Raw genomic sequence first — 13,718 nt, forward strand, 5'->3', positions numbered from 1 at the left:
ATGCCTTCAGGAGAAGAGGAGGGTAAAAAAAAATTGTTGCCACGTTCAAATTGTAGCTGAAAAAGAAATACACACCCTTTCCCCAACTCTCGTTTTAATATAACTCTGAACATTCTTCTAGGTTCAAACTTGTTCTTGAAATGCTGAGATTGACCTTGCCTTCGTTTAGCAATTAATTTGTGGCAATAGGTCAATGACACAGTGGCAAGGACATAGAGATGTTGTACACACCTTTGTAATTTTTCTCACTTTTGCAGCACCACTTTTTCAGATTATTTCACATATTTCCATTCCATCATTCACATTTTATAACAAAGTATTGCACAACAATGTTCAACAACCATGTTGGAAGAAGGGATTGTTTGGCTGTATTGGATTGAAATCTTTCTGAAAGTCTAATGATGTTGATGAATTCACAGGTGGAATATAATGGCAGAGAGCCAAAGAAGACCATACTTGAGGATGCCAGTTTAGAGGAGGGTGTTTGGACCTTGAAGCAAATTAGAGGGATGTGCTGTTTGGCCATTAGGCCCAAGGGAGAGGGTGAGTTCAACAACAAATGGAATAAATGCCATGCTCTTAATCGATCAGTCATCAGGGACATTAGGCAAACTATGTGACAGTGTTCCAAACATAGTCAAGTATACCATTCATGATTTCAGAACAGATTAAATTGATGAAATTTTATTAAGAATAACTGTAAGAGAGAGTCATTGGGCCCTTTTAAAAATCAGTTATAAAGATTACTGATTAATATTGTTTATTTTGTGTTGTTATGATTTTATTTCAATTTGAACTTGGTAAGATTATTAGATTTGCTAGCTCATTGAGTTATTGCAGCTAGCAGTGTGAGAAACACCAATAACATATATTTGCACAGTGCCTTTACTGTAATAAAACTTCCCAAGGCACTTCACAGGAGCATTACATAACATTGAGACACAAAAGGCAATCTTAGGGAAGATTACCAAAAGTTTGGTCAAAGAGTTAGGTTTTAAAGAGTGTCTTAATGGAGGAAAGTGAGGCAGAGAGCCACAGAGATGTAGGGAGGAAATTCCAGAACTCAGGGCCAAGGCAATTTGAAACAAGGATGAGGATTTTAAAATCGAGGCATTACTCCACCAGGAGATGATTAAGTCAGTGAGCACAGGGATGATCGGTGAACAGGATTTGGGGAAATTATTGTCAGTTAATCCTCTCTGGTTCAGTAACTTTTCCAAATAACCACCTGCTGGCTAGATGATAACATTCAAGAAATTGTTGGAATGAAACCAAAGAATGTTCAAATTAATCATAATTCTCCATAACGTTGATTGTGTCAGAGAATCCAGATGGTAGGACTCTTTAAAAACATGAATTGCAGAAACTGCACATAGTTAATTTGATATTCAAAAATAACATTTTTGAATCTTAATATGATGGTGAAGGAATTACTTGGTTGGCAGAACGGAACTAATAATAATGGAACTAAACAATAATAGGGAGAGGCGGTGGCATAGTGATAATGTCATTAGACTAACAATCTTAGAGGGCCCAGGCTAATGCTCTTTGGACATAGGTTCAAAATCCACCACAGCAGCTGGTGGAATTTATGTTCATTTAATAAAAATCTGGAATTAAAACCTAGTCTCACGAATAGCGACCATGAAACCATTGTTGATTGTTGTAAAAACCCATCTGGTTGACTAATGCCTTTTATGGAAGGAAATCTGCCAGTCTAGCCTGCTCTGGCCTACATGTGACTCCAGACCCACAGCAAAGTGGTTGGCTCTTAAGCACTCTCTGAAATGGCCTAGCAAGCCATTCAGTTGTATTAAACCACTACAAAACCTAACAGCAGTGTGGGTGCGGGTGTGCCTGCACCACATGGACTGCATTGGTTCAAGAAGGCAGCTTACCGCCACCTTCTCAAAGGCAAGTAGGGACAGGCAACAAATGATGGTCTAGCCAGTGAAGCCTGCATCCCGTGAATGAATAAGTTAGAATTGATCAATATTTTCTATTTGGGATGCCTTCTGGCTGCCCTTGGGACAAGGTCGTTGCCATTCTTGGCGTATTTTGGGGTATTTTGTCAGCCTAAAGAGACCAAGTGGAGGGGAATAGCAGAAGAAAATCTGGGGAAAAAGAACTAATGACTGTGTTGGAGCGTAGATGGATTGGTAGGAAAGAATATCATAAGTTTAAATCCAGGATTTGATTTGGCATTGTCCCATGCATTTCAAAATGAGCATGAACTCCCTAAATCAATTTCAAAGTTTTCTTTTAACCCCAGTCATTAAACTATTCCTTCTGACACCAGCCATCTCAAACTCAATTTTGCTCTATGAATTTACAAACTTTGGGGAATTAAAATGGGGACTGGTGGATGGTTTAACCATATTATAAGTTAATTGCTGGGGCATGCGAATGATTTTCACTCAGAAACTATGGGCTGAATTTTCTGGCTGGCAAGAGGGCAGAGTGGGAACAGGCACAGACCCGCCTATTAATGCCGGCCAGGGTGAATCACAGCTCCTGAGGACAGTTGGAGTGGGTGGGCAGCGGCGGGACTGCAATGACCACCGGGTCCAATGGCGACCGGGCGGTCTGTTATAAAAAGCTGCAGCAGCCTTTCTAAGGCTGTGAACTATGGCCAGTGGAAGGGCTCCCCAGAGTGCTGCTGGTGAGCAGGCCAGGCAGGAGGGTAGGGCAGGGGGGCACCGTGCCCCTCGTTTTCCCAACGATTGCCTTGCTGCCCTCCTTGAGGAGGTGGCAGCACAGCGGGAGGTCCTGATACCCCAGGATGGGAGGAGGAGGCCCCTCCACATGACCAAACGTGCCTGGGAGTAGGTGGTGGAGGTAGTGAGCTCCCGCAGCGTGGTGCAGCGCACCTGGGTCCAGTGTCGCAAGCATTTCAATGACCTGTTGCACTCAGGAAAGGTGAGTATCATGTTGGAATTTGGTGACTTAACCCAGCAGGTTGGCTTTTCCCCCTGGTGCTCCCTCCCCCCTCAAAGTCTGAATTTAGTGACTGCATTGAATCATTGACGTTATGTGTCTTTCACTGGGTGGGCCAGCAGATATTGCCCACGGTGAGGTCACCCTGAGAGGGTGGTTCTGCCCCCACCACAAGTGGTACACTGAGACCCACATTATGTTTTGGGGGCAACCTGGAGGAGCTGTTCCCAGCCGCAGTGCTGGACCTCCAGGACATGTCAAAGTCAGGGTGATGTCATGCTGGGAGTGGAGCTTCAAGGTGGTGTCGCGCCAATTGATTTGCTGTCCTCTGCGCTCCACGTGCTTGTGCCTCCTAGCTATGGAAGGTTAGACCATGCTGTGCCTGGTGTGATGTAGGCCTCCCGCGTGTCCCTGCTTCCCTGGAGTATGCCCAGGTCAGCGTCTATCCCCCTCAGCATTTCCCTGTGCGTGCTCATCCTCAGACTCACTGTTGGACTCATCATGTGTATCCTCAGCCACTTATGTCTTCATCATCCACAGCGCCAGATTATGGTGAGCGCAGCATACAACCATTATCAGTGACAAACGATCTAGGGGGTACTGGAGTGCGCCCCCTGAGCAGTCCAGGCATCGGAAGCACATCTTGAGAAGACCAATGTCTCTCTCCACCACAGCCCCTGTGGAGCCGTGGCTCCTATTGTGCCGCTTCTCGGCCTCTGTTCTTGGATGACAGAAAGGCGTCGTGAGCCATCTTCTGAGGGGATAGCCCTTGTCACCCAGCAGCCATCCATCAAGCCAGGTTGGAGCACTGAAGAGCCCCGGCACCTGGGAGTGTCTGAGGGTGTAGGCTTCGTCGGAGCTGCCTGGAAACCTTGCACAGACTTGAAGAATCACCATCCTGTGGTCATACACTATCTGCACATTCATGGAGTGGATATCCTTCCTGTTGACGAAGGCACCGGCCTCACCTGCTGGTGCCTTGATGGCCACATGTGTACAGTCTATTGCACCTTGGACGTGGGGGAAGCCAGCAATGGCCGCGAATCCTCTGGCTCGCTGTGTCTGGCTTGCCTGGCCCCAAAGGTAGAGGATGAAGGTCAATGCACACCTGAACAGAGTGTCTGTAACCTGCTTGACACAATTGTGTGCAGCTGATTGGGAGACACCGCAAAGATCACCCACCAAGCCCTGGAAGGAGCCAGAGGCATAGAAGTTGAGGGCAGCTGTGACCTTTGGAGCCACTGGCATGGGGTGTCCACCCACACAGTTCGCAGAGATCTCAGGCCCAATCATCTAACAGATAGAATTGACTGTCTCCCTTGAAAGACGGAGCCTCCTTCGGCACTGCACCTCAGACGTATTGAGGTTGCTGCTTCGCTGCCTGTATACCCTGGCAGCAAGATAGCGGCATCTTCTGCAGCCCCTTCCGCCTTGGACTACCTCTTGGCCCTGCACCCCTTGTGCCTGCGCCTGACCTCCTAAAGGTGGCTCCCCAGGAGGCTGAATGTGCACTCCTTGCCTCCTCCCCCTTCTAGCCCTCCCTTGCTCCTCAGAGGAGGTGCCTCCAGTGGAGAGTTCAGTTCCCATTCCTAGGCTAAGGGAAGGCTTCCTGAAACCTGCAGGCCCAAAAAAGATTCCTCACTGCAGAGTACTGACCTTAAGGTTGTGGGTTCAGTCCAAGCAGCTGGTATGCATTTTGAAGTATTGCAGATCACACAGGCAATTATCAGTAGCTTTGAAAAATCAATATATGACAAAGCACACCCTCGACCCCACTAAGCCCTCTTATCCCACCCGTGGATGAGGTTTATACAATGTGTCCTACCCGCCTGCCCGTTGTGCCCATGCACTGACCCGAAGATTGCATGGGCACCAAAAAATCGCCATCGATTGGTGCCTAAAGTGGCCGGTTAAGTAAAGGCGGGCGCACATCGGAGATCATCGCGCGCACGCCCAAAGAAATATCGCGATCGTGCAGTGACGTCAGGACACTCGCCCAGTCACTGTGCGTCATTTTACGCACAGGTGTGCGAGGCATGCCCCCGCACCCCAAGGGGAAAATTCTGCCCCATCGTTTTCATGGCAGTCACAACTAGTTAAGCAAAATTCCAGCATCTGGGCAGCAAATCACATTACATGCGGTAAGTATAGTAATTCATAGGATCTTATGCCACACCAAGTTATTTGCTCTAATTATGTATTTTTTCTACAGACAGAGAAAATTAGAAATAAAAAAATTAACCCTGCATGCACTGGTACATGTTGAAGAATGTATTGCTTAAATTTCATTTTTATTTGATCTGAAATATTTATTTTCCTTACAATACAATCTGCTTCAACTATCATAATTAAATTTAGTCAAACATTGTAAACCTCCAGTAATTTTGTATCTTGGGTTGGATGTCTATGTTGAAGTTGCACTGTGGTCGAAGAAAACATGTGAATACAGACCTTTTTTTTGTGTTGTATTTAATCAGCTTATCAAACATTGGTGGAAAATATTGAGAAGAAGGTCGCTACCTCTGGGGATTCATTCTACATCCGAGTCAATGTTACATTTGATAAGGAAAATGGAGCTATGGGAGGATTTGCTATCCAATGCAATGAAATCCTACACATCACTGACAGCGTGTACAGAGGCAGTAGTGAGTGGAAAGCATTCAGAGTGAATCCCAACACAATGGCTGACATGGAGGGTGGTACCATTCCAAATTACTACCGGTAAGCACGTAACATTGACAGAGATCTCAGGCCTGTCTTTGTGATCTAAACCACAGTAAATGTGTTTTATTTAGATCACTGCAACACTTGTGGAAAAATAAATAAATGCTAAAGATCATTTTTATAGATATCATGTATATAAAGTTTAGTGTCTTACAAGCGGATTATGGAACTATGGCCTGCAATAACTATACACCTGGTTTTTGCCTCCTCTTATGAAGAGTTGATGAGACAGGGTCAGCCATCCCCTGCTGCCTCCCTCCTCTGTGTACATTACAATAGAGCTGAGACAGGATCTCAATACACCCTGTACCAGAAAGTCAAGTCTGCACTCCTACACTCTGTGACACTGTGCATTAAAAATTTGAAGTGTTGCCTGCATTTGGATGATTTAAAATGTTTTGCTGCAGGAAAAAAATGTTTTTGTCCTTTGATCATCTCTAATTTGTGTTCTTGGTGGGTAGAGTTCTGCGCATGGACAGCCAAAGCACATTTCTCCTTATATTTATTTTTATTCAATTTTTTTTAACCTAGTAATTATTTTCGCTTTGTTTCATGCATGAACACCCCATAAGAGATGTTAATTTTGTAATCAGCTGCATGGAGGTGCATCACTCAGGTTGACCAAATACTGATTCTTCCTATTCTCTTGGTATGTTTGGGACTTAGTCTGTGGGGAATGGTATAGTGAATCCAGGTCTCATTGTTCTGGAATAGTGCTTTAAGTCTGTTTTCCTTGACCCACGGTTTCTGAACTTACTGATGCAATTATGTCATATACTTTGTGGCCTGGAGACATTTAAAGCTTAAACTTTACCTAGGCTACAAGACATCCAAATCTTTCTGTACTCTACTACATTGGTCAGGTGCCAAAGATATAAATAAATTAAATAAAGCTTGCCAAATCGTTCAGTTGGCAAGACAAACATGTAAGTGAGTCATTTAGATTAGAAGATTCCATGTTCAATATTACTCTGTACTGAGTTAAATAATGTGTTCCAGGTGGCATCAGTGACATTACAATTGGCCCCTGTAATCTTGGATTTATTAATCTAGCTACTGAAGTCAATATGTTGTAGAAAACTCAAGTGACTTTAACGGGGCCACATAAGTTTAAAACATGTTGCTCCCCATTAAAACCATCTTTGTAGAATTGAATACCCCAATCCTGTTGGGAATCATACAAACTGAAAAGTCCCAGGTTCAATCCCTGCTCTACACTGAGTTAGTTACTAGTAAGGAGTGCTGCAATTGGCCTCCGTGAAGGAGTGGTGGGAAACTATCCATGATTCCCAGTTCTGAAGAAACTCCTTTATCAGTATTCTGTCAGCTAAAGATGTAAATGCGAGTGTCTTGTTTCTGTTTAGGGCTCAGCAGCTGTTAATTGGGATGATTCAGAACATGGCTCGACAGACTCCATCAATTAAAAAGGTGAAATGTGTAATACTAATCAAATATATTTTAAAAGGGCTTCCATCAATCAAGTGGTGAGATTTTCTCAGCAAAGAGAGCAAGATGGATTGGAAACCCATTAATAATTTATACTACAAAAGAACAGTCTCTGTTCTTCTGATGCAGTTGGTTGGATATTATGTTCTCCATACTGAGGCCCAGTTTCATTATCTGTGTCCATTTTATGGATTGGTGCTGTCTTAGTTACAGTGCCGGATTGCAGCAGGGCATTTCCATAGTTGTACTTCAAAGTGCTGCTTCACCCAGTGCATGTGCAGATAACGTGGGCGGGATTTTCTACACCCACCCGCCGCCACAATCTTCCGGTCCCACCACAAGTCAATGCACTTCTGGCTGGGGTGCCACCTCGCCCGCATGACAGGGCCGGAAAATCCCAGCCAATATTTTCTGGGGTTTCACAAATGGTGGTAAAACAGATGGACATGGAAGATGTGATGTTGAATATATGTGATTGAATCAAACCCATTCCTGAGCTAGGCATATTTTAAAATAACTATTATGTATGTGTAATCATATTTCATCCATCCTCCAAACACTTGCATGACAAGCCAGGAATCTCAGAGTGAAATGCATTTTAATTGTATGAACTAGGAAAATTATGTTGCACTTCACCACTGGGGCTGGAAAGTAGAAACTGAGGCTGAGAGAAGCTGTGTTGATGAATGGGGAGCAGTGTTTGTCTCATGTCTTCTGGTGGCATATGTGTTCCATACATGTATATGTATATAATATTGTGCAGTGTAAGTAAAGCAGATGCCTCTTAATAGATACTAGCTTAACTGTTCACTTCAAGTAATTTCACCCATTTAAAGCATCCATTAATTCATCACATGAACCATTTAACTCATTAAAAATGTAGATAAGTTACTTACTGTGTTTCAGGCCCAGGCAAGATGCCTACAGTTTCCTAATACTCTGTGCTGTGATTGTTTATCCAGCGAGATCGAAAAACATCTTCTTCAAGTCAAAATAAACTTGTGAGAATAGTCAGCACTGATAAAAGTCAGAGAAATCCACTTTGGTTATCATTTGACTGTGGTACCATCAATCCCGACAAAGAGCAAGGTAAGAAAAGTGTGTCACAGACTGAAGTAGATCTATTATGACAACAGTTGTGACCATTTAATTTATTATGGCCTAAGTGATCATCATTCAAATGGTGATTTTACCATGCAGTCAAAGTCTTCTAATATAAAGATGGTGAAGATGAAGTTTGAGCGCAAGATTGTTCTTTCTATTTAAAATCCTTAGCCTTTTGCGGTCGAGTCCAACCAGCCATAAACGTGCACTTTTTCCTCTACGGTTGCAATTCATTCTGTAAATAAAGCATTGTCGAGGAATCAGTGGCATTGTCATGCCGGTTGGGTTCATCAGATATTAGTTGATGCTGCCTCACATCATTAGTGCTGGCCGGGAACCAGATCTTGCACTCAATGCCACTCATTAGCTTATTATTTCTCTTTTGCATTTGAATCCAGAAGGTACACATTACAATTATTGTTTCTATTTCTAACATTTTAACATAATTTATTCTAGATGACCAACCTCCTGGTAATTGCTTTACTTTAATGCCGTACTCACTGGTCAGGCCCTGCCACCCGCCATCTCTGCGACCAGTGATCATAGCGCCCACTCGAATTGGAAAAATTGTGCTTGAGAAGCTGAAAGGCCTAGCAGAGTATGAAAAGTGTGGTTCTGGTAAGGTATCTTCAGAGTCACAAATATATTACATTTTGCTGAAGAAAAGGAACAAAAGTGATCATTTATTTTTTTATTTCAGTGAAGAGTTCTTTGAGATGGGGCATTAATCTATAGACTTTGTTTTAATTTCCATCAACAATGGAGGAGACTTTAGACCTGATATGGGCTATACTAATCTAAGCATGCATGGGCCAAACAAGGATGTGTAAAAGCTTTGTTGCACTGGGATGTCACATCTTGATAAGCATAGAATTTTACAGTAAACCTAATTGTGTATGTGTGGAGTTCCCAATCTGAAAGAAACTGCATATCATACCTTTAGATCCCAAGACAGCACCAAAAATATTTGGATACTTGTTCATAAAATATTGGTACATTTGGTATAGGCTCCTTTAATTTGTAATTTTCATGTATTGTTTATAATATTCTATATACTGAATTGGATCTTATACTTTTTTTAGAGTGCTTGAATAATGCAGAGTATGCCGAGAAAGACAGAAAAGGGGATATTTTGGGTGTGAAGGAAGTACAGAACTTACTTTGCTCCTGTTATACACGGACCGCAGTAGAGGCTGTAGTTGCTAAGGTAATATTGGTGCTTTCAAGCATACTGTTGTAACTAATTTGGGTTTTGGTTTTCTTTCACCAGTCCTTTGTTTACATTTCTTGTTCTCCCATTGTTGCCCTATCTATAATATCAATCCTTTATCAGTGGTTCCTCTTCATCTACTTCATGGTCAATATATAGGGAAGAGTGCTTCTGCAACATACACTTAGCACTGCCATTTTTTACTCTTCCCGCTGCCCTTGCACTTCCCATTGCTCTTGTGTTTTTCATCTAGTGAGTTAGTCAAATAATTAGAAAAATCTTACGGAATTATGGAAGATAAATGTAAATGTCACAAGAGATGCTATTGAACTTGGTGAGCTTCTAAATCAAGTCAATTCTCTACTCAGAAAGCACCAACTTGGTTTAGTTAAATACTGCCTACTCTATATTGGTATATTTGTATGTTGTATCTATCTCTTTTTAGGGACACAAGAAACCAAGGGATAAGTAACATCTATTTATCACATCAAGCCCCCAGCTTCCATAGATAATATGCACACCACCCAACATGAACTCCACCCCACCCATTTAATCTTTTGACAAAGAAAAACACCTCTTAGTTTGCTTACTTTTATTCAACGTAAAAAGGCAAAAGAAGGTTTAGTGGATAACTAGAAGTGGAAAACTTATCTGATGTTTCCCTTCCTAGCCTAGTGCCACTGAAAGCAATTAAAGGATTCCACAGCTGAGATAAGCTAACTCAAAAATAACCAAGGATAAAAAGGAGACCCTCCTGCTTCATGTGGCTCAGTACAGCAGTAGACAGTGTTATTACCACTGAGTTAATGGGGAAAACATAGCGATGCAGTTCTAATTTTATTTTGTTCATGTAATCCTTCTCCTTCATTTGTCATTTTTTTTCACCTATTTCCACCACCCCCCCCCAACCCTCCACCTTCTACCCGCCCCCCCCCCCCACCCCCCCCCCCCCCACTTTGATCCTTTATCTCCAGAAGGTAGTTTCTCTTCCTTCTAGGAGACTACAGTTTCATAGATATCGGACACCAGTACCTCAATCAAGTGGATGTTTTTCATTTGTGAGCCTTGGCAGTGAATGTCAGCGGGCCGTTTGACCTTGGGGAGTATCACTGCCAACCTTAATTCTGTTTTCAACTGGCAACAACAATTGTATATTTCCAGCTGGAGTCACTGGATAGTGTTCAGGAATGGAAATACTGACCAAATTTATTACCCTGAACCAGGAGAAAAGGGCTAATTGCAAAATGCCTACAACTGCCTCCAATAAGATCAATTAACCTAGCTCAGACTAGAGATTTTACCTGGGATCTTCCAAGTCAGTACAGCTTTGCTACATGCTACCTATTAATTGAGCTATTGGGTGTGCCCGCCTAAACTCTAATCCCATTTGCTGTTGGGCTAGCTGTGATTTGAATTAATTGGTTTTCAAACTGAAACAACAGTGTTAATATAAATCAGGATTAAGCATATTCTACACAATCCCATTGGTACTTTTCCGGTGCAGTAAAAATTGATTGAATGAGAAAACTGAAAAGAAAATGCTTTGGTTTCCATGATGTTTAATTACAGAATGTCCACTGCCTAATGGAACTTGGTCTGGACTGTGTGAGGCGGTTACATAAAGTGGAGATCTATCCCATTGTCATTATCATCCGTCTCTGTGAGAAAAACATTAAGAAAATTAAGTAAGTCAAACTGTATTGCATGGATTAATGGTAGAAACGAGTTCATCCTTTACTCCTAGTACAAATTTTGTTCACATTGATCGCAATTTTCAAACGTATTCATCTTCCAAGTGTTAGCTTAATGAGTGCTTGTTATAAGTGCATGGACTGGAACAATGATTGCATATTTAGATTTAGTTTTCTCTTGATGACTTTTTCAAAGTTGGCAACAAACTGAATATAAATGAATTGGCCTTCATGCTGTTGGGAACAGGTAACATGAGCAGAACATGCGATTTCAGCCTGGCCTTATAAAAGCAAAGTGGATTGTCCTCTGACATTCAAGTAGTTAAGTTCACCGGGAAAGGTAGCAGCTCCGGTAGTCACAGTCTCTGACTTTACAACAACCACAAGCACATTTGTTCACCTGCTTTTATATTAATGAGAATATTACTGATTTAGGAATTTCCCTATATTTTAAAGTAATGATTTGTATAGTAATGCCTGCTTCAGTAAGCAGTTCTTTATATGAAAGCAGCATTAAGAAATTCCATATATAGTCAACTGTATCTAACTCAGGTGGATGTAAATTTATATTGTAGGAAAGTTTTCACTATAATCCATTCATTTACATTTGACTCAATGCAAAATAGGGCATTTGGATGCAACCTCCTTAGCATTTCTCATTAGTGTTTTATTAATTCAAATAGCAGGAGAGCAGCATGAATGCACAGGTTCCCTGTTTTTGAATAGCTGATGGTTTCTTTATTGTCAAGGGGAATGCAGGTTCACTTTTTGTTGCCAATTCATGAAAGTCGGTGCTAGCAGTGTAAATGGGAGAAAATTGCTCTTCTGCAACTTGAACTGGGCAAGTGCTGATGTAAAAATGCCTATATTACACTGAACATTTTCACAAGTAATTGAATATCTCCTTTAACATTTCATTCATCAGCAATGTAACAAAAGGGACATAGAACACCTGAACTGAAAACAATTTTTTTGTTTCAATTAGCAAGTCAATCAGTACACGGGTGCGTCAAAGCACCCTTGACTAACAAAACTTAGCTGAGAAGCATTTTGACATCAATGTTTAGATCACAAAATAAAAGCACTAAAACAGAGAGCCTCCTAGTGCAAATCTCCCCAATTTGCTTTATGAACTATCTTTCTGCAAGCTTGTCAGGATTCATTGCTGACCACAAATTGTACCAACATTATATTATACTAGATTAAATGTTGCTGACAGTTGCATACTTGTAAGGCTTAATGACTTCCTTTAACCATCGTCATCTGTGGCTCTATACAAAGTATGAAAGTAGTACAGTGTGTGAGCAAGTGTCATTTCCTGTGTCTTTGTGCATAACAGATACTGCAACTTTGTGTGTGCCAATTTTTTTTGATGTTTGTTTGAAATGGCACTGAGTGTAGATATGTGGATGGAATAGATGTGATCTTTTATTCTTTATTTCTCCTTGTTTATTTGCAACCTTTCCTCTTGTATGCCTGTTGCTAAATCCCTAAAGGTCCCTGTTCATCGCCTGCTTTAAATAATTTAACAGGGATACTGTAACTAACAAGAACACAATTTGTATAGGCAAGTTTATTTACATATGTGCATTTGTATGCAAGTCTTCTGATTTTGGCAACTTGATATTAGATGACAAATGTTTTGACTGCGCATGGTTTTGCAGCCCAGCTCACTTCCAGTTGAGAGGGAAGCAACTGTCAGAATCTTCCAAAAACATTGTAATTCTATGGTGTTCAATTAATGTTGTGATATTTAATGAATTTTAGTGATTATTTTAATGATTATTGAAAACTAGTTACAATGTTAGTTGGCCAAGCTCATTGAAGATGGGGGGAGAGTTTTAAGAGGTGCCTGAAATCTAGGTCAAAAAGATGGTTTTGGGACGGATTTTAAATTCCAGGGCATTATAGAAAGCACCCGTGTGGCCAATCTACATCCCTGCTTGTATGAGAGGATTGCAATGTTGTCACTGCTTCAAAGCATGATTTTGATCACTTTTATGTTTTAGTGTCATGCCTACTAGAAGTGCTCGATGCCTTTTCATGAAATAAAGAATGATAAGGGAAACAGCTTATCATAAAGGACTGCTTACACAAGTTTAATTGAACTAGATTTTTAATGGGGTCTTTTGTGGGTCGGACAGACCTCAGTAATGTCCACAATGTCAGGTAAATGTCAAGTGTCTTAATTAGGATGAAACAGATTGATTTGGGGAGCAGCTATTTTTGGTGTGCAAGTCTTCAATGCTACAGTCAAGATATTGTCAGTGCTCACAGGTTTTACTGTGTCCAGTGCATTCAGCCATTTCTTAATGTTACATGAAGTGAACTGACCTAGTTGGACATTGACACTATGATGGTCAGTACATTAGCTGGTGGCTGAGTTGGTTCATCCACTTTATAAGCTCTCTGACTTGTCCAAAATTCAGCTGCTCATATCCTGTCCAGTGCTAACTTCCATTCATCCATAACATCTATTCTTGCTAATCTATATTGGCAGCATTTCGCTCTCCACCATTATAAATCTACTCAACACTAATCCCAATCTCTGACCCATGGCTTGCCATTTGTTCCTCATCTATTTCCGTCATGAAATGTCTTGGAAT

General features: G+C 41.5%; 1 protein-coding gene across 5 annotated transcripts in view; it reads left to right on the forward strand.

Annotated features, from left to right (window-relative positions):
• card14 (caspase recruitment domain family, member 14) overlaps nucleotides 1-13,718 on the forward strand; it is a 100,573-nt gene that overhangs the window by 79,264 nt on the left and 7,591 nt on the right. For all 5 annotated transcript variants that reach the window (XM_041216898.1, XM_041216896.1, XM_041216897.1 and 2 more), the window contains 7 exons: nucleotides 420-543; nucleotides 5,415-5,658; nucleotides 7,026-7,089; nucleotides 8,070-8,196; nucleotides 8,668-8,829; nucleotides 9,294-9,418; nucleotides 10,991-11,106. In XM_041216898.1, coding sequence (XP_041072832.1) covers nucleotides 420-543; nucleotides 5,415-5,658; nucleotides 7,026-7,089; nucleotides 8,070-8,196; nucleotides 8,668-8,829; nucleotides 9,294-9,418; nucleotides 10,991-11,106 — 962 coding nt within the window. The remainder of the gene's footprint in view (nucleotides 1-419; nucleotides 544-5,414; nucleotides 5,659-7,025; nucleotides 7,090-8,069; nucleotides 8,197-8,667; nucleotides 8,830-9,293; nucleotides 9,419-10,990; nucleotides 11,107-13,718) is intronic.

The sequence above is a fragment of the Carcharodon carcharias genome, chromosome 22, assembly GCF_017639515.1.
Source record: "Carcharodon carcharias isolate sCarCar2 chromosome 22, sCarCar2.pri, whole genome shotgun sequence".
Classification (NCBI taxonomy): Eukaryota; Metazoa; Chordata; class Chondrichthyes; order Lamniformes; family Lamnidae; genus Carcharodon; species Carcharodon carcharias.